The sequence below is a fragment of the Ranitomeya imitator genome, chromosome 5, assembly GCF_032444005.1.
Source record: "Ranitomeya imitator isolate aRanImi1 chromosome 5, aRanImi1.pri, whole genome shotgun sequence".
Lineage (NCBI taxonomy): Eukaryota > Metazoa > Chordata > Amphibia > Anura > Dendrobatidae > Ranitomeya > Ranitomeya imitator.
In genome coordinates this window covers 50767024-50791566 of record NC_091286.1, presented here as the reverse complement: position 1 = coordinate 50791566, position 24543 = coordinate 50767024, and the positions used below count along the sequence as shown (strand labels likewise).

Sequence of the window (24543 nt, the reverse complement as noted above, 5' to 3'; positions counted from 1 at the left end):
AAAACATTGAACTTTAGGAAGGCAAAGTTTGAACAGCTTAGAGATGCCCTTAATCTGGTAGACTGGGACAATATCCTCAGAAATGAGAATACAGATAATAAATGGGAAATGTTTAAGAACATCCTAAATAGGCAGTGTAAGCGGTTTATACCTTGTGGGAATAAGAGGACTAGAAATAGGAAAAACCCAATGTGGCTAAACAAAGAAGTAAGACAGGCAATTAACAGTAAAAAGAAAGCATTTGCACTACTAAAGCAGGATGGCACCATTGAAGCTCTAAAAAACTATAGGGAGAAAAATACTTTATCTAAAAAACTAATTAAAGCTGCCAAAAAGGAAACAGAGAAGCACATTGCTAAGGAGAGTAAAACTAATCCCAAACTGTTCTTCAACTATATCAATAGTAAAAGAATAAAAACTGAAAATGTAGGCCCCTTAAAAAATAGTGAGGAAAGAATGGTTGTAGATGACGAGGAAAAAGCTAACATATTAAACACCTTCTTCTCCACGGTATTCACGGTGGAAAATGAAATGCTAGGTGAAATCCCAAGAACAATGAAAACCCTATATTAAGGGTCACCAATCTAACCCAAGAAGAGGTGCGAAACCGGCTAAATAAGATTAAAATAGATAAATCTCCGGGTCCGGATGGCATACACCCACGAGTACTAAGAGAACTAAGTAATGTAATAGATAAACCATTATTTCTTATTTTTAGTGACTCTATAGCGACAGGGTCTGTTCCGCAGGACTGGCGCATAGCAAATGTGGTGCCAATATTCAAAAAGGGCTCTAAAAGTGAACCTGGAAATTATAGGCCAGTAAGTCTAACCTCTATTGTTGGTAAAATATTTGAAGGGTTTCTGAGGGATGTTATTCTGGATTATCTCAATGAGAATAACTGTTTAACTCCATATCAGCATGGGTTTATGAGAAATCGCTCCTGTCAAACCAATCTAATCAGTTTTTATGAAGAGGTAAGCTATAGACTGGACCACGGTGAGTCATTGGACGTGGTATATCTCGATTTTTCCAAAGCGTTTGATACCGTGCCGCACAAGAGGTTGGTACACAAAATGAGAATGCTTGGTCTGGGGGAAAATGTGTGTAAATGGGTTAGTAACTGGCTTAGTGATAGAAAGCAGAGGGTGGTTATAAATGGTATAGTCTCTAACTGGGTCGCTGTGACCAGTGGGGTACCGCAGGGGTCAGTATTGGGACCTGTTCTCTTCAACATATTCATTAATGATCTGGTAGAAGGTTTACACAGTAAAATATCGATATTTGCAGATGATACAAAACTATGTAAAGCAGTTAATACAAGAGAAGATAGTATTCTGCTACAGATGGATCTGGATAAGTTGGAAACTTGGGCTGAAAGGTGGCAGATGAGGTTTAACAATGATAAATGTAAGGTTATACACATGGGAAGAGGGAATCAATATCACCATTACACACTGAATGGGAAACCACTGGGTAAATCTGACAGGGAGAAGGACTTGGGGATCCTAGTTAATGATAAACTTACCTGGAGCAGCCAGTGCCAGGCAGCAGCTGCCAAGGCAAACAGGATCATGGGGTGCATTAAAAGAGGTCTGGATACACATGATGAGAGCATTATACTGCCTCTGTACAAATCCCTAGTTAGACCGCACATGGAGTACTGTGTCCAGTTTTGGGCACCGGTGCTCAGGAAGGATATAATGGAACTAGAGAGAGTACAAAGGAGGGCAACAAAATTAATAAAGGGGATGGGAGAACTACAATACCCAGATAGATTAGCGAAATTAGGATTATTTAGTCTAGAAAAAAGACGACTGAGGGGCGATCTAATAACCATGTATAAGTATATAAGGGGACAATACAAATATCTCGCTGAGGATCTGTTTATACCAAGGAAGGTGACGGGCACAAGGGGGCATTCTTTGCGTCTGGAGGAGAGAAGGTTTTTCCACCAACATAGAAGAGGATTCTTTACTGTTAGGGCAGTGAGAATCTGGAATTGCTTGCCTGAGGAGGTGGTGATGGCGAACTCAGTCGAGGGGTTCAAGAGAGGCCTGGATGTCTTCCTGGAGCAGAACAATATTGTATCATACAATTATTAGGTTCTGTAGAAGGACGTAGATCTGGGTATTTATTATGATGGAATATAGGCTGAACTGGATGGACAAATGTCTTTTTTCGGCCTTACTAACTATGTTACTATGTTACTATGTTACTATGTTGAGTTTGACAGGCAGCAGCGATCAGGATCCTGCTGTGCCATCGTTGGTCGGAGCAGAAAGTCCAGAACTTTATTTCGTCGTTGGATCTCCCGCAGACATCGCTGAATCGGCGTGTGTGACGCCGATTCAGCGATGTCTTCACTGGTAACCAGGGTAAACATCGGGTTACTAAGCGCAGGGCCGCACTTAGTAACCCGATGTTTACCCTGGTTACCAGCGTAAACGTAAAAAAACCAAACACTACATACTTACATTCCGGTGTCTGTCCCCCGGCGCTGTGCTTCTCTGCACTGTGTAAGCGCTAGCTGGAAAGCAGAGCACGGCGGTGACGTCACCGCTGTGCTTTCCGGCTGGCGCTCACAGTCAGTGCAGAGAAGCACAGCGCCGGGGGACAGACACCGGAATGTAAGTATGTAGTGTTGTTTTTTTTTTCACATTTATGCTGGTAACCAGGGTAAACATTGGGTTACTAAGCACGGCCCTGCGCTTAGTAACCCGATGTTTGCCCTGGTTACCAGGGGACTTCGCATAGTTGGTTGCTGGAGAACTGTCTGTGTGACAGCTCTCCAGCGACCACACAGCGACGCTGCAGCGATCGGGATCGTTGTCTAGATCGCTGCAGCGTCGCTAAATGTGACGGTACCTTAAGGCTCCCTGGGAACAGCAGCTGAGAAAGAGGCAGAATCCTCCCTTGTCTGTGCTAAAATCTGTAATGATCAACATACTGCACTGATTTCAGAGAAAGCCTTGGTTCCCCCTCCTCAGCCAGCAATCCCAGGGCCCTGCTGTTCCCAAATAATAGAGCAAAATCATTCTACAGTGGCCCTTCAGGTTACAATGACATCAGGTTACAATATTTTCAACATGTAATAACCTTCCCTGCTCCATTGTAACTTGAAACCACCTTTAACATATTGTACAATGCTGCATTCACTGCTTTAACTAATATTACTGAAGCCCAAGCCATGATTGGCAGCCCAATGGCACTTCCCTACAGTATAGTGCGATACTTCACATATTGTCCTGAGCTTCACTCTAGAGATGAATGAATCAATGTATAATGAAGCAAATTTGCAACAAATTTTTTAAAATTTCAGTTCTATTTAATCTGAAATTTTGGGATCCGATTCACATTTTGTTTAATGACAGCCAGCGGGTCACAACTTAGCTGCCTCTTTTTTAGGGCTGGGAAAAGGTTAAAATATTGAGATTCATTTTACTCACCTGTGCTAGGACCTCACCTGTCTGTATGCCATCTCTACCATTGCTCCCCAGTCCTCACACAACTCCCAAAATCCTCTTCACTGGTCTTTGGTTCTTTCAGAACTTATGACCATGAGACTAGTGATTGCTGTAAGTCTCACACTTTCACTTTGTGGTTGATGCATATCATTGACGTCAATGACATACGTTGCCATCACAGATGACGACATGAGGACAATCATTGGCCGGGAGTGCAGGAAGAACCAAAGAACTATGAGGGATACTAGAGAAGGTGGTGGCTGCATAAAGACAAGTGAGACTCTAGGACAATTTACTTTTTATGCTTTGGGACTTTGAGGTCTGAAAAGTGGCTTTTCGTGGCAATCATGGCACTTCTGATTCAAACTGAATTTCTGAAAATATTGGATTCTAGTAAGATTTTGACATTCCTTTTGTATGTATCCGACAAAACAACATCTTTTGCATTGCCACCAACCAACACATGACCGCGTGGAGAGAAAATGTCGGAAAGCTAAAAACTGGTGTTAACGACAAAGGAACTGTGGAGCAAGTAGCATGTTTATAATCTTTTCCCTCTGTTTATTGTGCTTTGGGAATCAGAGAATAATAAAAGTTTTTCAGGGCAATTGGTCCACTTTTGATTTGGACCTGATGGTATTCAGACCAAATCAAATTTACCCTTCGATATGAGCGAATCTTCCCAACCAAAATTTTTCAAGAGTCGCTGATCTCTAGCCAAAGTTATTGCACATATTTTGCCAATCCCCAAAATGTAAAAGAAAAGAAAGCTGTAGTGACTAATGGGCAACAGTAACATTAGGTATTCAGAATATCAGCTCTAATAATTATATACATGGCACAGAGCCATAGGAACTCAATGAACTACCGTTTGGTGCTTCTTGTGATGTCTCACTTTGTAGAAATTTTGCAAAGTCTTCTTTGTGGAATAGTCTGTTGCAGATATTCCCTAAGATATGGTAACTCATGAAATGTGGATTGATATTTTTAATCATCTATAGTAAATGGGAGGCATTAGAGGATGTGGTGACAACTCATGCACTTCTATCAGTGAAGAATTAGTATTGCATTGCTTTAGTCTGTTTTTCAGTTCGTAAGGACTACCATTGGTCTACTACAGTAAATCAACACCAGAAAATTGTCCCTAAAGAATTTCCATCTGGAAAAAGAAGAAAGACGCAGACCTTTAATATGCAATTCAACTGAATATAGTTTTTAAAGCATATGGTTTATGTTTGATCTATATGTAAAATATTTCACAGCAAAACTGGAAAAAATGAAGAGGAACCAAGTTACAAAATAAAATCAGAATGGATCAGTAATTTCCAGGGGGACGGGACAAAATTATATTATTAGAGAAAGTGATTTTAACTTTATTTGCTAAATTTCTACTCTATATATCATATTTGTAACTATTTTTGCAAGATTCCCTCTGTCAAAAAAAAAGCTTTCGCATCTTTGAAGCTTGTGAAAGACTAGTCCCTAGTTGCCATATTATACAGTACATACAGTACAGTTGTGTTAAAGTGTTTGCCCCCTTCCTGATTTCCTATTGTTTGCATGGTTGTCACACTTTAATGCCTCTGATCACCAAACAATTTTAAATATTAGACAAAGATAACACAAGTAAACACAAAATGCAGTTTTTAAATTACCGTATATACTCGAGTATAAGCCGACCTGAGCATAAGCCGAGACCCCTAATTTTGCCACAAAAAACTGGGAAAACGTAATGACTCGAGTATAAGCCTAGGGTAGAAAATGCAGCAGCTACTGTTAAATTTCAAAAATAAAAATAGATGCCAATAAAAGTTAAATTAATTGAGACATCAGTAGGTTAAGTGTTTTTGAATATCCATATTGAATCAGGAGCCCATATAATGCTCCATACAGTTTATGATGGGCCCCATAAGATGCTCCATAGATTATGCCCCATACAATGCTGCACAAAGGTTAATAATGGCCCCATAAGATGCTCCATAGAAACATTTGCCCCATATAATGCTGCACAAAGGTTGATTATGGCTCCATAAGATGCTCCATAGAAAATGTGCCCCATTCAATGCTGCATAAAGGTTGATTATGGCCTCTGTTGTGAATTCTGTGGCTGAATTCACTCCTGTGGTCACAAGTGGTACTGCAGCTTCTGAGCTTCCTCCCTCAGGTGTTCTGGTGAGCTCGTTAACTGCTTCATTACTTAACTCCGCCTGATGCTGCTATCCTTGCTCCTTGTCAATGTTTCAGTGTTGGATCTGAGCTTCTCCTGATTGTTCCTGTGACCTGCTGCTCTGTATAGCTAAGTGCTTTTTGCTTTTTTGTTGCTTTTTTTCTGTCCAGCTTGTCTTTTGTTTTGCTGGAAGCTCTGAGACGCAAAGGGTGTACCGCCGTGCCGTTAGTTCGGCACGGTGGTTTTTTTTTGCCCCCTTTGCGTGGTTTTGCTTTAGGGTTTTTTGTAGACTGCAAAGTTCGCTTTACTGTCCTCGCTCTGTCCTAGAATATCGGGCCCCACTTTGCTGAATCTATTTCATCCCTACGTTTTGTCTTTTCATCTTACTCACAGTCATTATATGTGGGGGGCTGCCTTTTCCTTTGGGGAATTTCTCTGGGGCAAGTCAGGCCTATTTTTCTATCTTCAGGCTAGCTAGTTTCTTAGGCTGTGCCGAGTTGCCTAGGTAGTTGTTAGGCGCAATCCACAGCCGCTTTTAGTTGTGTTTAGGATAGGATCAGGTGTGCAGTCTACAGAGTTTCCACGTCTCAGAGCTCGTTCTTGTATTTTTGGGTATTTGTCAGATCACTGTGTGCGCTCTGATCGCTAAGCACACTGTGTTTCTGGATTGCCTTCATAACACCTGTCATTAGCAAACATAACAGTACAAGGAGCCCAACTAATGATTCTCAATAGAGGGAAAGAAAAAGTTCTGACATCATTTTTTTTTTTTTTTCTTTTCTGCTCTGTGTTCACTTTTTTTTTTTCCCCTAGACATTTGGGTGATTCTGGACACAGGTGTGGACATGGATATTCAGGGTCTGTGCTCTTCAATGGATAATCTCGTTATAAATGTACAAAAAATTCAAGATACTATTGATCAGAAATCTATGTTAGAACCAAGAATTCCTATTCCTGATTTGTTTTTTGGAGATAGAACTAAGTTTCTAAGTTTCAAAAATAATTGTAAGCTATTTCTGGCCTTGAAACCTCATTCTTCTGGTAATCCTATTCAACAGGTTTTGATTATTATTTCTTTTTTGCGCGGCGACCCTCAAGACTGGGCATTTTCTCTTGCGCCAGGAGACCCTGCATTGAGTAGTGTCGATGCGTTTTTCCTGGCGCTCGGATTGCTGTACGATGAGCCTAATTCAGTGGATCAGGCTGAGAAAAATTTGCTGGCTTTGTGCCAGGGTCAGGATGATATAGAAGTATATTGTCAGAAATTTAGGAAATGGTCAGTACTCACTCAGTGGAATGAATCTGCGCTGGCAGCTTTGTTCAGAAAGGGTCTCTCTGAGGCTCTTAAGGATGTCATGGTGGGATTTCCTATGCCTGCTGGTTTGAATGAGTCTTTGTCTTTGGCCATTCAGATCGGTCGACGCTTGCACGAGCGTAAATCTGTGCACCATTTGGCGGTACTGCCTGAGGTTAAACCTGAGCCTATGCAGTGCGATAGGACTATGACTAGAGTTGAACGGCAGGAATACAGACGTCTGAATGGTCTGTGTTTCTACTGTGGTGATTCCACTCATGCTATTTCTGATTGTCCTAAGCGCACTAAGCGGTCCGCTAGGTCTGCCGTCATTGGTACTGTACAGTCCAAATTCCTTCTGTCCATTACCTTGATATGCTCTTTGTCGTCGTTTTCTGTCATGGCGTTTGTGGATTCGGGCGCTGCCCTGAATCTGATGGATTTGGATTATGCTAAACGTTGTGGGTTTTTCTTGGAGCCTTTGCGGTGTCCTATTCCATTGAGAGGAATTGATGCTACACCTTTGGCCAAGAATAAACCTCAATACTGGGCCCAGCTGACCATGTGCATGGCTCCTGCACATCAGGAAGTTATTCGCTTTCTGGTGTTGCATAATCTGCATGATGTGGTCGTGTTGGGGTTGCCATGGCTACAAACCCATAATCCAGTATTGGATTGGAATTCCATGTCGGTATCCAGCTGGGGTTGTCAGGGGGTACATGGTGATGTTCCATTTTTGTCGATTTCGTCATCCACCCCTTCTGAGGTCCCAGAGTTCTTGTCTGATTATCAGGATGTATTTGAAGAGCCCAAGTCCGATGCTCTACCTCCGCATAGGGATTGTGATTGTGCTATCAATTTGATTCCTGGTAGTAAATTCCCTAAAGGTCGATTATTTAATTTATCCGTGCCCGAACACGCCGCTATGCGCAGTTATGTGAAGGAATCCCTGGAGAAGGGACATATTCGCCCATCGTCATCACCACTGGGAGCAGGGTTCTTTTTTGTAGCCAAGAAGGATGGTTCGCTGAGACCGTGTATTGATTACCGCCTTCTTAATAAGATCACTGTTAAATTTAAGTATCCCTTGCCATTGTTATCTGACTTGTTTGCTCGGATTAAGGGGGCTAGTTGGTTCACTAAGATAGATCTTCGTGGTGCGTATAATCTGGTGAGAATCAGGCAAGGAGATGAATGGAAAACTGCATTCAATACGCCCGAGGGTCATTTTGAGTATCTAGTGATGCCGTTCGGACTTGCCAATGCTCCATCTGTGTTTCAGTCTTTTATGCATGACATCTTCCGTGAGTATCTGGATAAATTCCAGATTGTTTACTTGGATGACATTTTGATCTTCTCAGATGATTGGGAGTCTCATGTGAAGCAGGTCAGAATGGTTTTTCAGGTCCTGCGTGCTAACTCTTTGTTTGTGAAGGGATCAAAGTGTCTCTTCGGTGTGCAGAAAGTTTCATTTTTGGGGTTCATCTTTACCCCTTCTACTATCGAGATGGATCCAGTTAAGGTCCAAGCCATCCAGGATTGGATTCAGCCGACATCTCTGAAAAGTCTGCAAAAGTTCCTGGGCTTTGCTAATTTTTATCGTCGCTTCATCTGTAATTTTTCTAGCATTGCCAAACCATTGACCGATTTGACCAAGAAGGGTGCTGATTTGGTTAATTGGTCTTCTGCTGCTGTGGAAGCTTTTCAGGAGTTGAAGCGTCGTTTTTGTTCTGCCCCTGTGTTGTGTCAGCCAGATGTTTCTCTTCCGTTCCAGGTCGAGGTTGATGCTTCTGAGATTGGAGCAGGGGCGGTTTTGTCACAGAGAGGTTCTGATTACTCAGTGATGAAACCATGTGCTTTCTTTTCCAGGAAGTTTTCGCCCGCTGAGCGTAATTATGATGTGGGCAATCGAGAGTTGCTGGCCATGAAGTGGGCATTCGAGGAGTGGCGTCATTGGCTTGAAGGAGCTAAGCATCGCGAGGTGGTATTGACTGATCATAAGAACTTGACTTATCTCGAGTCTGCCAAGCGCTTGAATCCTAGACAGGCCCGTTGGTCGTTATTTTTTGCCCGCTTCGACTTTGTGATTTTGTACCTTCCGGGCTCTAAAAATGTGAAGGCGGATGCTCTGTCTAGGAGTTTTGTGCCCGACTCTCCGGGTTTATCTGAGCCAGCGGGTATCCTCAAGGAAGGAGTCATTGTGTCTGCCATCTCCCCTGATTTGCGGCGGGTGCTGCAAAAATTTCAGGCGAATAAACCTGATCGTTGTCCAGCAGAGAAACTGTTCGTCCCTGATAGGTGGACTAATAAACTTTTCTCTGAACTTCATTGTTCGGTGTTGGCTGGTCATCCTGGAATCTTTGGTACCAGAGAGTTAGTGGCTAGATCCTTCTGGTGGCCATCTCTGTCACGGGATGTACGTACTTTTGTGCAGTCCTGTGGGATTTGTGCTAGGGCTAAGCCCTGCTGTTCTCGTGCCAGTGGGTTGCTTTTGCCCTTGCCGGTCCCAAAGAGGCCTTGGACACATATTTCGATGGATTTCATTTCTGACCTTCCCGTTTCTCAAAAGATGTCAGTCATTTGGGTGGTCTGTGATCGCTTTTCTAAAATGGTCCATCTGGTGCCCTTGGCTAAATTGCCTTCCTCCTCTGATTTGGTACCTTTGTTCTTTCAGCATGTGGTTCGGTTGCATGGCATTCCTGAGAATATTGTTTCTGACAGAGGTTCCCAGTTTGTTTCAAGGTTTTGGCGAGCCTTTTGTGGTAGGATGGGCATTGACCTATCCTTTTCCTCGGCTTTCCATCCTCAGACTAATGGCCAGACCGAACGAACCAATCAGACCTTGGAAACATATCTGAGATGTTTTGTTTCTGCAGACCAGGATGATTAGGTGTCCTTTTTGCCGTTGGCTGAGTTCGCCCTTAATAATCGGGCCAGCTCGGCTACCTTGGTTTCTCCATTTTTTTGCAATTCTGGGTTCCATCCTCGTTTCTCTTCAGGACAGGTTGAGTCTTCGGACTGTCCTGGTGTGGATTCTGTGGTGGATAGGTTGCAGCAGATCTGGACTCAGGTAGTGGACAATTTGATCTTGTCCCAGGAGAAAGCTCAACTTTTCGCTAATCGCAGACGCCGTGTGGGTCCCCGACTTCGTGTTGGGGATCTGGTTTGGTTATCTTCTCGTCATATTCCTATGAAGGTTTCCTCTCCTAAATTTAAACCTCGTTTTATTGGTCCGTATAGGATTTCTGAGGTTCTCAATCCTGTGTCTTTTCGTTTGACCCTCCCAGACTCCTTTTCCATACATAATGTATTCCATAGGTCGTTGTTGCGGAGATACGTGGCACCTATGGTTCCATCTGTTGAGCCTCCTGCCCCGGTTTTGGTGGAGGGGGAATTGGAGTATATTGTGGAGAAGATTTTGGATTCTCGTGTTTCTAGACGGAAACTCCAGTATCTGGTTAAATGGAAGGGTTATGCTCAGGAAGGTAATTCCTGGGTTTTTGCCTCTGATGTTCATGCTTCCGATCTTGTTCGTGCCTTTCATGCGGCTCATCCTGGTCGGCCTGGGGGCTCTGGTGAGGGTTCGGTGACCCCTCCTCAAGGGGGGGTACTGTTGTGAATTCTGTGGCTGAATTCACTCCTGTGGTCACAAGTGGTACTGCAGCTTCTGAGCTTCCTCCCTCAGGTGTTCTGGTGAGCTCGTTAACTGCTTCATTACTTAACTCCGCCTGATGCTGCTATCCTTGCTCCTTGTCAATGTTTCAGTGTTGGATCTGAGCTTCTCCTGATTGTTCCTGTGACCTGCTGCTCTGTATAGCTAAGTGCTTTTTGCTTTTTTGTTGCTTTTTTTCTGTCCAGCTTGTCTTTTGTTTTGCAGGAAGCTCTGAGACGCAAAGGGTGTACCGCCGTGCCGTTAGTTCGGCACGGTGGGTTTTTTTTGCCCCCTTTGCGTGGTTTTGCTTTAGGGTTTTTTGTAGACTGCAAAGTTCGCTTTACTGTCCTCGCTCTGTCCTAGAATATCGGGCCCCACTTTGCTGAATCTATTTCATCCCTACGTTTTGTCTTTTCATCTTACTCACAGTCATTATATGTGGGGGGCTGCCTTTTCCTTTGGGGAATTTCTCTGGGGCAAGTCAGGCCTATTTTTCTATCTTCAGGCTAGCTAGTTTCTTAGGCTGTGCCGAGTTGCCTAGGTAGTTGTTAGGCGCAATCCACAGCCGCTTTTAGTTGTGTTTAGGATAGGATCAGGTGTGCAGTCTACAGAGTTTCCACGTCTCAGAGCTCGTTCTTGTATTTTTGGGTATTTGTCAGATCACTGTGTGCGCTCTGATCGCTAAGCACACTGTGTTTCTGGATTGCCTTCATAACACCTGTCATTAGCAAACATAACAGGCCTCATAAGATGCTCCATAGATTGTGCCCCATATTCTGTTGCTGCGATTAAAAAAAAAATCACATACTTCTCGTCACTCAGGCCCCTGGCACTTGCGATATTCACCTCTCCCCGTTCCACCACCTGGTGCCGTTCCATCTTCTGCGTCCTCTGCAGTGACCGTTCAGGCAGAAGACGGCGCACACTAAACACAATTACTGTTATTGTGAACAGTTAAGCAAGTTGAAGATGTTTCTTTCAGTTCTGTGAGATTACTGGGTCATCTTGCAAGCACTGCTATTTTGAGGTCTACCAACTGAATTTCAATGATGTTCATATCAGGTGACTGTGAGGGCCATTGTAAAATCATCAGTTTGCGCCTTTTGAAGTAGTCTTTTGTGGATGTTGACATGTGTTTAAAATCACTATCCATCTGTAGAAGCCATCCTCTTCTCAATTTCAGCTTTTTTTTACAGATGGTATTATGTTTGCTTCAAGAATTTGTTGAAAGTTCATTGAATCCAATATTTCTTCTCCCATGAAATTTTCCCTATGCCATTGGCTGTAACACAACCCCAAAGCATGGTTGTACGTTCAAGGGCAATAGCCACAGATGAGTCTGGTCTGTTAGACCTTTCAACAACTCAGCAGCAGTGGTGTGCAGTTTGTCACCTAAGCAGATTAGCTTCAGCACAGCTTGTTGCCACTTGGCTGAGGCAGGGCTGCAGTGCTTCCAGCTTGCGATTGATGTTGATGTTTGTGAGATGGAGGGTGAAGAGGAGCAGGTGCAGGGACTGCTATAGAAGGTGGGTGTAACTTTGATTGAACCAGGGCCCACAATCCTCAGTATCAGTAGCACGTTTTTCATCCCAGGGTCTGACTGGGTCCCAACTTCCACAATGTTCACCCAGTATGCTGTCAGGGAATTGTGTCCCTGGCAACAAGCACTTGTCCTGGTGTCCGTGGTTAAGTGGACCTTCCCAGTAACAGCATTGGTCAGGGCACAGCTGATGTTATGGGACACGTACTTGTGTAAGTTGGGGACGGCACACTGGGAAAAATAGTGGCAGCTTGGGACTGAGTACTGAAGGATGGCAGCTGCCATGAGGTCACGAAAAGGTTCCATCTCCGCAAGTCTAAAAGGAAACATTTTTAAGGCAAGCAGTTTGGAAATGTGGCCGTTTAGCTTTGTAGCCTGTGGGTGGGTGGCTGTGTATTTACCCTTGCTTTCCAAGCCCTGTGGCAGGGACAACTGAACACTGCACTGGGACAAGGACATGGACGTGGTTGCTGACAGTGATTGCAAGTGTGCAACGACAGATGCAGGGTGGGAGGCATCTTCGCCTATGTCATGGACAAGAGATTGGCATGCATGTAGAACAGGGGAAGAGGCAGTCGTCTCACCCACAGAAACTGTTTCTGAACCCTGGCATTCAGCCCAAATAGTCGGGTGCTTGCTTGCATATGCCTAAGCATTCTGGTGGTGATCAGGCTGGTAGTTCTGTTCCCCCTGCTGATGCTGGCATTGCAGATGTTGCAAAGGGCCTTTTTTGGGTTAACTGAACTATCTTCAAGAAAGCGCCATACTCGGGAACACCTAACCCTTTAGCTTGGCAACTTCACCCATGTTGGTGCACTGGTGATAAGTTGCCCACCTTGTGTCTCTGACCACTCCACTGCCTCTTCCTGCCTGTTGTGCTGAGGATCCCTCCCCTGTGCACTGCTGTCCTCGGTCTGCATGTTACCTTCCCAAGTTGAGTCAGTGACTTGACCACCACATTGTCTTCTGTTTCCAAACCCTGGTCCTCCTCCTGACTTACTGATGTAACAACACCACTTTCTGTCAATTGGGTCTCATCATAATCCAGCTCTTGTGACAGTAATTGCATTTTCCCACTGTCGCCTTCTTGTGAGCATGGCTGCTTAAATATTTGAGCATCGCTACATGTGATGTCCTCGTGTCCTGGTTGGAACAGGCAGGGAGAGAGGCCAGAATCTATCAATGGAAATGTGAACAGCTCTTCAGAGTGTCCAAGAGTGTGATCACTTGTGTCCGGGCACTTGGTATGATGAGAGGAAGGAGGATCAGGGTGAGGATTATGTGGTCGAGAATCACGGTTACTGAGACTGGACTATGTGGTAGACAGGACGGTTCTGGCTAAGTGACTGGGAAGCATTATCTGTCATCCATCCAACAACCTTTTCACACTGCTCTGGCTTTAAGAATGGTGTTCCGTGCCCCCATAAAAAGTTAGACAAGAAGCTAGATCGACATGATGTGTGTGTTTGTTGTGTTCTCGCGGCAGGCACAGTTTCACCTTGCCCATGGTCTCGGCTTCTGCGTTCACCATCAGCATCATGTCCACTTCCTCATCCCTTACCCCCTCCTTGCCCATTTTAAATTGCATATGATACAGTGGGGCAAAAAAGTATTTAGTCAGTCAGCAATAGTGCAAGTTCCACCACTTAAAAAGATGAGAGGCGTCTGTAATTTACATCATAGGTAGACCTCAACTATGGGAGACAAACTGAGAAAAAAAAATCCAGAAAATCACATTGTCTGTTTTTTTAACATTTTATTTGCATATTATGGTGGAAAATAAGTATTTGGTCAGAAACAAAATTTCATCTCAATACTTTGTAATATATCCTTTGTTGGCAATGACAGAGGTCAAACGTTTTCTGTAAGTCTTCACAAGGTTGCCACACACTGTTGTTGGTATGTTGGCCCATTCCTCCATGCAGATCTCCTCTAGAGCAGTGATGTTTTTGGCTTTTCGCTTGGCAACACGGACTTTCAACTCCCTCCAAAGGTTTTCTATAGGGTTGAGATCTGGAGACTGGCTAGGCCACTTCAGGACCTTGAAATGCTTTTTACGAAGCCACTCCTTCGTTGCCCTGGCGGTGTGCTTTGGATCATTGTCATGTTGAAAGACCCAGCCACGTTTCATCTTCAATGCCCTTGCTGATGGAAGGAGGTTTGCACTCAAAATCTCACGATACATGGCCCCATTCATTCTTTCATGTACCCGGATCAGTCGTCCTGGCTCCTTTGCAGAGAAACATCCCCAAAGCATAATGTTTCCACCACCATGCTTTTCAGTAGGTATGGTGTTTGATGGATGCAACTCAGTATTCTTTTTCCTCCAAACACGACAAGTTGTGTTTCTACCAAACAGTTCCAGTTTGGTTTCATCAGACCATAGGACATTCTCCCAAAACTCCTCTGGATCATCCAAATGCTCTCTAGCAAACTTCAGACGGGCCCGGACATGTACTGGCTTAAGCAGTGGGACACGTCTGGCACTGCAGGATCTGAGTCCATGGTGGCGTAGTGTGTTATTTATGGTAGGCCTTGTTACATTGGCCCCAGCTCTCTGCAGTTCATTCACTAGGTCCCCCCGCGTGGTTCTGAGATTTTTGCTCACCGTTCTTGTGATCATTCTGACCCCACGGGGTGGGATTTTGCGTGGAGCCCCAGATCGAGGGAGATTATCAGTGGTCTTGTATGTCTTCCATTTTCTAATTATTGCTCCCACTGTTGATTTCTTCACTCCAAGCTGGTTGGCTATTGCAGATTCAGTCTTCCCAGCCTGGTGCAGGGCTACAATATTGTTTCTGGTGTCCTTTGACAGCTCTTTGGTCTTCACCATAGTGGAGTTTGGAGTCAGACTGTTTGAGGGTGTGCACAGGTGTCTTTTTATACTGATAACAAGTTTAAACAGGTGCCATTACTACAGGTAATGAGTGGAGGAAAGAGGAGACTCTTAAAGAAGAAGTTACAGGTCTATGAGAGCCAGAAATCTTGATTGTTTGTTTCTGACCAAATACTTATTTTCCACCATAATATGCAAATAAAATGTTAAAAAAACAGACAATGTGATTTTCTGGATTTTTTTTTCTCAGTTTGTCTCCCATAGTTGAGGTCTACCCATGATGTAAATTACAGACGCCTCTCATCTTTTTAAGTGGTGGAACTTGCACTATTGCTGACTGACTAAATACTTTTTTGCCCCACTGTATATCCCTGTTGAGAAAACGTTAAACACAGTATTACAATGCCAGCAAAATTTGCCCACTACAGATGGAGGTATAAGACTGCAGTATTAATATAACAGTGCTATTTGTAACCAAAGTTTTTTGTGCTTGCTTTGAGGCTCAACTCTAGCACAATAAATTACATATAAAATGTCACCGCTGAAAAAAAATTGCAGTATTAAAATACCAAAAAAAGTTCATACTTCAGATGGATGTATGAGACTGCAGTATAAGTATAGCAATGTGATTATTGTAACAATTTTTTTTTATTAGGTTTGAGCCCCAACTGTAGCCAGCTAAATGCCGTATCAAATTTCACAGGTCCAAAAAAGGCTGTATTACAATGCCAGGCAAATTTGCATACCTCAGGCGAACATACAAGACAGCAGTATAAATAAAGTAATGCAATTTTTTTTAACAATTTCATATTTTTTTAGTTTTGAGGCCCAACTCTAGCATGATAAATACCGTATAAAATTTGAGTGCTCAAAAAAAATGCAGTATTACAATGCCAGGCAAATTTGCACAGCTCACATGGACATATAAACTGCAGTATTAATATAGCAATGCGATTCTTTTAACAAACAATTTCTTTTTGGGGGATTTTGAGGCCCAAGTGTAGCAAAATAAATGCTGTATAAAATTTCACTGCTCAAAAAAATTGCAGTATTACAATGCCAGGCACACCGCTCAGAACAATTTGCAGGGGTAAGAGCAAGAAGAATATTATCAGCCCTGTCAGTTGCAGGCTGCAGCGTAAAGGACGTACAATTCACCCTATCCTGTCCTACACAATCCCTTCAGCACAATCTCTCCCTAATTGCTGCTAACAGCTGTATTAATATGTATTATAATTAGCCCTAAGAAGGTCTGTTATACTTAACAGAAATATAAATTTGGTTGTATCCCTTGCTAATATGCAGATACAATTATGTTCCTCTCTAAACAGCACCTCTCCCTATGCTGCCTGTTTCCGGGGTACAGTGTGCTGAGCATAGCATCATGGGTCTTATATAGAACTAATGAAACTATGCGGCCAGCCAATCAGGTTAATGCCACAGCCCAGATGGCTGTGGCATTACAGTGACTGTCAGGCGATTCCCACATGTTCATTGGCTGTCTACAAAGCACCAAACCAGCAGAGCAGGGACTTTAGCTCCTGCTCGAGCATTCAAAAAATACTCACCGAAAAACTAACATTTGAACACATGGATGCTCAAGCAAGTAACGAGCATTGACAAGCACGCTTGCTCATCGCTGCTTCTCAATAATTATAAAATAAAACACCAATATCGAAGGATGCATTCACGTTACTTTTAAAGAGAGTAAACGCATATTTCATTTACTCATTATTATCCTTACATATAGAGCACCAACGTATTCTACATCACTTTACAGACATCATCATCGCTGTCCCCATTGGGTATGTATTCGGAGTGTTTGAGGAAACCAGAGCACCTTGTAGAAAAATTTGCCATCGTTCTGAAAAGACCTAACCTAACGTAACATTCACAGACCAGATGGAAGCCAAAATAACACTCTTTTGGTATAATTTCCCAACCATTCCCATTTTGACACTTCACGAGTCTCCTGATGGTCTCTATTTTCTAGTCCCTCTTGAGCATGCGGGAAATGACTGATCAGTTGATCATTGTCCAGAATGTTGACTCTCATCATCTACTTCTGCTCAGATGCCCCTGTGTGAGGAAGTTTATTTTGCATCAGGAAGTGGAGACTGGTGGGGGAACAGTAAGTTGGGAATCACTTTTTACATTCTGACCATTTTCAAAAAAAGTCAAACCCTTTATAGGAAACATGTCAGGTGCCCCTAACTATTTAAAAACACCACTATAACATTATATATGCCAAATGATGCATTCCAATAGTCTTTCTTGTGCCAAAGTAATGTTTCTGTGCTTTTAGAAATTAACTTTCTGTCAGTAGTATAAACATGCAAATAAGTAAGGACTACTCTGACTGAGCATCGCTTCCTTTAGACTAGTCCTAGCCCATGGGCATTAACAATATCCTCAAAATAATCCCCGCCATGGTAGGTCCACCAGAAGAGAAGAATGTTAGGAGTCCTACAATAAATGGAATTGTGTGTAGGTTATCAATAATGTCCTGGGGAAGAAATTAGAGAATCAGACGCCGGACTAGTCTGGGGATAGCGATGCGCCTCCGGAGAAGTATTGACTCATTTATATATGTCCAGCTGCAGATTAAGGCCCCAATTCAATAAGATACAGGTTTTACTCACCAATTTTGATGCAGGATCCGCTGGAGTAAGATGGGGCAAAATTATTAAGAATCCATGCCTCTTAGTGAATCTTGCTGCATCTTTCAGTTGCTGTGTGCCAACGTAAAAAATGTTTTACCATTAGACAAGAATACATTTCTGGCACAATTTATGCCAGTTTAGAGGTGTGAATTATGATGGATTTTTCAGCTACCATCATCAGTTCACACTTTCTCTAAAGCTTGGTCCATTTTTAAAAAGTTGAAGGATCTGGCATAAAAATGCCAAAAGTATTACAATAATTCCACAACTACTGAACTCTAGTGGAGATGAATCAGGAATGGATATAAATGTTATTTTTAACTCCTTCCCGAGATACGATGTAAAGTTATGTCATATATCGTGTCCCTGTCTTTGTTGGCATGGAAACCTGCATCTTTTCTGGCAAATGATGGCTGATTTAATCAGCCATCATGTTCATCTAACAGGGGCAAAAGGAGCGGAGATCCACCCACAGCTATTAACATTAAATGCCACAGTCAATTTTTGACAGTGGCGTAAAATACACATCAGCAAGGGATAACGTCATTCTATGCATCCATTAGCACACCCATGGTGTGATCTCAGCGTGCCGATGGGATGCCTTGACAGCTCTACTGAAGACCTCCATGCTTATCATGATGGTAGTCCTCTGAAAGCCATCTTGTAGCTGGCATTCATAGGAGACAGCCTCTCATCATCCACTACACAGCCCCTCATCATTATCCCTCCATTCCCCACACAGCCTCTCATCATCCACTACACAGCCCCTCATCATCATCCCCCCATTCCCCACACATCTCGGTAATCTCCTCACACTGCTGCATGCTGCAGACCCTCAGTCCTCTCCTCACACGGCTCCAGCAGCTTCCTGCTATCTATCTTCACTGGACTGAAGGAGGCCCCACCCCTTCAGGTGACATCATTACCTCCCGAAATCACCTCCATTCTAGTCATTGCAGTCAGATGTTCAATTGTACTCATATCTGTAAGATACAAGTACAATTGAATACTGGGAGCCGGCGCGCTGCAGCTTCTGTGCAGCTTGACAGTCCGACACAGAGAAAAACTGACTCCCAGTCCGGGGGCCGCAGAATGCAGCTGCCAGGGGAGACACTGCGGACCGCCGCATTTGGCGGCCTGACTGCGCCCCCCTGCCAGCTGCACCCGGGGCACATTCCCCGGCCCCCTAGATACGCCACTGCTAACCACTGAGCCACTGAGCTGCCCATATTTACCGCTATAGTCGTGGCTTCAGACTGTTAGGAGACCTGACCCGTTTCCATTAAGTCATGAAATATAGATGTGAACAGAAACTTAATGAGCACTGGAGGCTTCCAGAAATTGTAGTTTGGTGATTTATTGTACCTTACAAAAAGAAATGCTCTTTATAAAATGTGTTTGATTTTCTCTTTAAAGGGATATCTCAAAAACCCAGATCAGTTCTTTACCTCATGAAGGATTGGATGCCATTAAGAAATTGAAAGCTAGTCATGCTTATAACCTGAAAAAGCTCCCTCCTTTGGAAAAGTTTTCCGATCTTGTTGACGCGGATCTGACTTACCCAAGCCATTGTTGTGCTTTCGAAAACTGGAAAAAACAAAAAAGGTACGTTGCTTTTAGATTTGAAAATAAATATCCATTGAAGATGATATTTTGTAACAGTGACCAAGCCAAGGTCATATGGAGAGTGTTGGTTTTGCACAATATTCATTAAAAGGCTGAGGGCCATGGTGGCGTGCATGCTAACCTCCGGTAACCTACAGAAATATGTACTCTGCAAAATTAAAACTACTTGTTCTCAGGCATAGAAATTACAATGTGCGTCTCCCATGTTATTAACCTAATAATATGACATACAGGAATCCAGTATAGTATTGATTGCGAACATATGGGCCCAGGAAAAGGCAATTAAAATAAATTGTGTGTGAAATAGGAACTGAGCTCACCTGAGGACTTGTGAATTATATCACTGGAACTTTCATGTCATTTTTCAGTGTCATGGCTCAACATGATACAGATATAATGCATAGCATCTGCCATTCATAACATTACAAAGACAAAATGTTGTAGGCGCTGAAAACTGTGAATTTTGCCAACTGTCTGTCACTGAAAAATTACAGTATGTATCGTAGAATCTGTGATATTTTACCTTTGCCTATATATTTTCTCTGGCTCAGTTGATATTAGTATACTATACTATAAATTTAAATAAATTAAGAAATTAAGTTACTAATCATTTAAGCCATTATGGTTTTTGTTAAGCTTTATTTTTTTGATTAAGCTTTATGAAGCTTTTTTAGATTGTTTTGGATCCCAGATATCCGGCGCTGTACGCTGATTACTTACTTTGGGGTTTCCATCTAAATCTCCAAGTGACATGATTCAGATGAAACCCCTGATGGATCCATTCACTATAGTGAGGCAGCAGAGTTACTCATCTGGCCTCTGTTCAGTGTTGTCCTTCTTTTCAGAAGTGGAGGAAACTGTGGCCGACCACACTTTTATGTAATCCTAAAAAGACAGACACTGCCGGATCACAGGTCCTATGGTGTCCACAGTGCATCCATCTGCCTAATTATAGGGAAGAGGTTCCGTCTGAATCACATGTTTCAGAGATTTACACAGAAACCCCGGAGTAAGTGCTCAGCGCAAAGCACAGGATAAATGTGCAACGTACCTTCCTGCGATCTTTGGAAGGCAGAATGAACAAAACAGCATGTGAAAAATTGGTTTTAGTTTTTACGCCGATCTTCTTGCGGTATAAGTGATTAGGCGAATTTATTATTCTAGTTGGTGCGATTACAGCAATAACAGATTTGTATCAGGTTTTTATGTTTGGCTGCTGTCACACACTAAAAGACGCTTTTTATTGTGAAAACTAGTCATGTGAGGGCATGTTTTTCGCAGGACGAGGTGATTTTCTTTTGGTACCATTTTCAGACACATGACATTTTTTGATCGCTTTCTATTCCAATTTTTGGGAGTCAGAATGAACAAAAACCAGCAATTCAGTTTTTTTATGTTGTTCCACGTATGGTAAAATTAATAAGGCTGCTTTATTCTTCGGGTCAGTACGATTACAGAGATACCACATTTATATTGATTTTTTTGTGTTTTGGTTCCTTTACATAATAAAAACTATTTTATAAAAAAAAATATTATTTTTGCATTGCTTTATTCTGAGAGCTATAACTTTTTTATTTTTCCATTGAGTGCTTGGCGTCAGCTGTCAGATTCAGCTGACACCTAGCCTCTGTGAGTGCAAAATTGCCGGGACGTATCCATATGTCACAGGTCAAAAAAAAATTCCCAATCAGTTGATTTCTTCTTTTTAAGCCTTTCCAACCCTTAGCAGTAATTTTTTTGGGGGGATTCTAGGAGGAGCTAAATGACTGCCCACTGAAATGAATGTCTAATCGTATGAGTTAATGTATATTGATGTCCAGTGTCCACCACTTCAGGACCAGGAGCTCGTTTTTCCCTCATTTTATGACAATTGTCCTAAAATCTCATATAGATTAAATGCATTATCCTGTTGGTTAAAAGGAAAATCCCTAATTTATAACAATCTGTCACATAATTCCTATATTTTTAGAACTGTGGTACTGATTTATAAAACTGCTTTTGCCAGAATTGTAATGTAAAACTTTTTGAAATTACTCAAAAATTTGCACTCAATTTGTGGTGACTTTGGTGATTTTGTGCCCGTCTTGGACACTTCTGGGCAACTTCACCAATTTTTTTTAATGTAGGAGGGGCTTCAAAGGAAGGGGCATGGTCAAACATGCATGGGTAATTCTCTATAGTTTACACCACAAAAGTAGCATACATTACAACACAAATTAATCTAGTCCGCACTGGATTGCATTTCTTTTGGTAGCGAACTGCAGCCACAGTCCTCCTTCTCATGAATTTGGTGTATCTTAACTCCACCACTTCTTTCACTAAGACTAGAGTATAAACCCAAGTCTTCATTAATTCTGGGCATATTTATTATACGTAGCCCATCTGGTGAGGTGGATTCCCTAAGCCTTGGATCTGTATCAACACTAGGGACCAAAGGCATTGGTGCAGTGTAGAAAAGCTGAGCTGGAGACGCTAAATGACCTGAGTATGAAAGACAGCACCTTGGAATAGAAGATCCAAGCATGAAGGCAGACAGCTTAGAAGAAAATAGCCAATTATGCAGGGAGGCAACTTGGAACCTAAGAACCGAGTATGCAGTATTAAAGAAATGAGTTTGTCAGGACATTCACTTTGGGGTATTTGCAGCAGAGCCAAATATGACATGTGACATCAGAGTCTAGAAATGTGATAATGATGATAATGATAAACTACATGAATACAAAGGTGGTGCAGTACCTACTGATCTTGAGTATAGGCTAAGAGCCTATACAAAGCAACACTGTTTTTGTGGAAATCTTGTTTTATTCCTCCCAGAAATATGTAAACATATTGACCACTGGGTACAATCTACACAGTCTGACATCTCAAATTGGAGGTAGGCCTATTGACATAAGAAATCTGCAAATGGAGTTTCTAGCATGATATTTTATTCTAAGTCATCTGGCAAGGCTTGTTAAAGAGTAAATACTGACTCTCAGTATTGTTACCATTGTGACGCCCAGGAGACCGGGATACCCAGCACCGGACCAATGGAGTCTGTCTCTTGAGGGGGATGTCACGGGTGGCTTGACCCGGTGCTGTGGCCTCAGGCAATGCACAGTGTAAGGGGTATCATGAGGGGACAGGCACTTACTTGATCAGCAGCAGGTTCTCCCAGCGGTGACGATCTCGATCCTGGATAGATGGCTATTGTCCAAATGAAAGACTGAGGCACTGAAACGTTTAACCAGTTTACTTTAACATAAAAGGACTTACAACCAGTCCTGTCACCGGAGTCTGTATGGGAACTCTGAGTTACTTTGACCCTGCCGGGGTCTTCGCCTCTTATTGTGCGCAATTTCTGTGTGGCCCTGCTGCTGTATGTGAACTGGCTGCCGGCCCAATCTGTCCCCTCCGGGTCCTGGTTCGACGGGCAACCCGAGTCCTTTTATCGGTTTACCCCCTCTGGGAGTACCGCTGAACTCTGTGTCTGTTGCTGCATCCGACCCTAGTGAAGCTGATATCACCTCACGTTTTTCCGGTTGCTGTATTATATATAATGAATACAGCCACGGATCCGGTATCCGTCTTTGCGCCTGTTCTGGGTAGTGATTAATGCTACCCGGTTCTCACAATGTCCTTTTTCTCTATCCCTCTTCTCCTCAGGCCGGTGATTTAGGCCTGGTAACAGTCACAGGGCTGTTAGAGATTCAACTGTATGACCTCTCACTATCAGCTCCTTGGCCCAACTGCCATTTCTTCTCTCAGACCAGAATGGATCAAGGGGAGTCTCTGGAGCTCCCCCTTCTGGCCGGAGATGGTAGTGCAGTCTTGCTATTTTAGTATTTGTACTTACTGTCAGTAACTATTTTTGTGGCAAATACCCCTAGGGGTGCCACATTCCCCCTTAGTGAAGAACAGTACTCCGGGACTGTGGGACAATAACATTTTGAAATAACAATTAATATGTACAGAGTCTTAAAAATGAAAAGTTACAAAAACCACTCAAGGAAACAAAAATAGAGTTCTGTAAAAAGTCACTTCAAATAGCGTCCATTAATACAGTTCTATCCTTGAAGGTATTAGGAACGGCACTGTACTTAGTGTCCAGGAATTTAGTTCCATTTTTCCAACGGAGTTATCAATATAAAGTCTAAAGAAAGTTCAAAAAGAGCAAAAAGCAAAGTTCAAAAAGCAGTCTTTCCGGAGCTTTGATTTAGTGCCTCCGGGCTGATAAAAAGTTCAAGAATATGCAATAAGTTCATACAGACAAGTCTCTGTAGGCACTGGGCTTAAACGTTGCAGACTGATAGCAATGACTATACTACATTTTCTGTTTAACTATATACGGCATAACATATATACAATTCACATTATGAGCTTTATAGTTGGTAATCTGCATACCTGGCCGGTAATTGACCCTGGGTACTACGCTGTGATCTACGTAATAGCGGTGTCTCTTCATGTGGTGTACTACTGTCTACTGCGGATGTAGTATCTGCCCGCTCTGCTAAAGATAATTCCACGACTATGGAGTTGGCAAGTCCACCGTGAATGGGATTACTCTGACCAGGAATCTGTTCTTCCTGGCCTGGAACCTCCTGTAGTACGGGGTCAGCCTCTTCCTGTCTTGGGACTTCTGGTATTGGGTTCGGTGTTGGGTAAAAGGCCACCATGGGAACCACTACTGCACCATGGTATGTTAGTAGGGTTTTGGGAAAGTCTCCTATACAGGTGTGATACATTTCCTCTTCTTTTTCCTTTACTGGTTGAACCTGTATGGGTTGAATAACTTCTGGTTCTGGCTGGACAACGTCTGGCTCTTTCAATGCTTCCGGACATAATTTAAGATTGTCTCTTGACACTAGTACAGATGTTAAGCCTCCGTTTTTGCTAATGAGACACATTTTAGGATTGTCCACTCTTGTTGGTAAAACTGTGTAGGGTACGGCTTCCCACTGATTGTCCAGTTTATTGGTTCGACGATTTCTCTTGAGCACTTGGTCACCCGGTCTTAATGGGGTCGCTAGAGCATTCTGGTTGAAAGTTCGCTCTTGTCTTTCTCTAGTTTGCTGAAGGCTTCTTTCCACACTCTCTTGCACTTGGCGATACTGCTTTTGCCGTATGATATCCCAATTGGAGTCTTGAACTTCTGCGTCTGGTTTCAGAATTCCCATTTCTAGATCGATTGGTAATTGGCCGGGTCTTGCACGCATAAGGTAAGCTGGGGTGCAGTTGGTGGAGCTCACCGGGACATGATTATACAGATCCACCAAGTCAGGCAATTTCTCTGGCCATTGATTCCTTTCTGTCTCAGGT

At 42.9% G+C, this 24543-nt stretch overlaps 1 protein-coding gene across 1 annotated transcript in view; it reads left to right on the top strand.

The window, feature by feature from the left end:
- LOC138680525 (follicle-stimulating hormone receptor-like) overlaps positions 1-24543 on the top strand; it is a 205966-nt gene that overhangs the window by 168247 nt on the left and 13176 nt on the right. The window contains exon 9 of the mRNA XM_069767896.1: positions 19036-19224. Coding sequence (XP_069623997.1) covers positions 19036-19224 — 189 coding nt within the window. The remainder of the gene's footprint in view (positions 1-19035; positions 19225-24543) is intronic.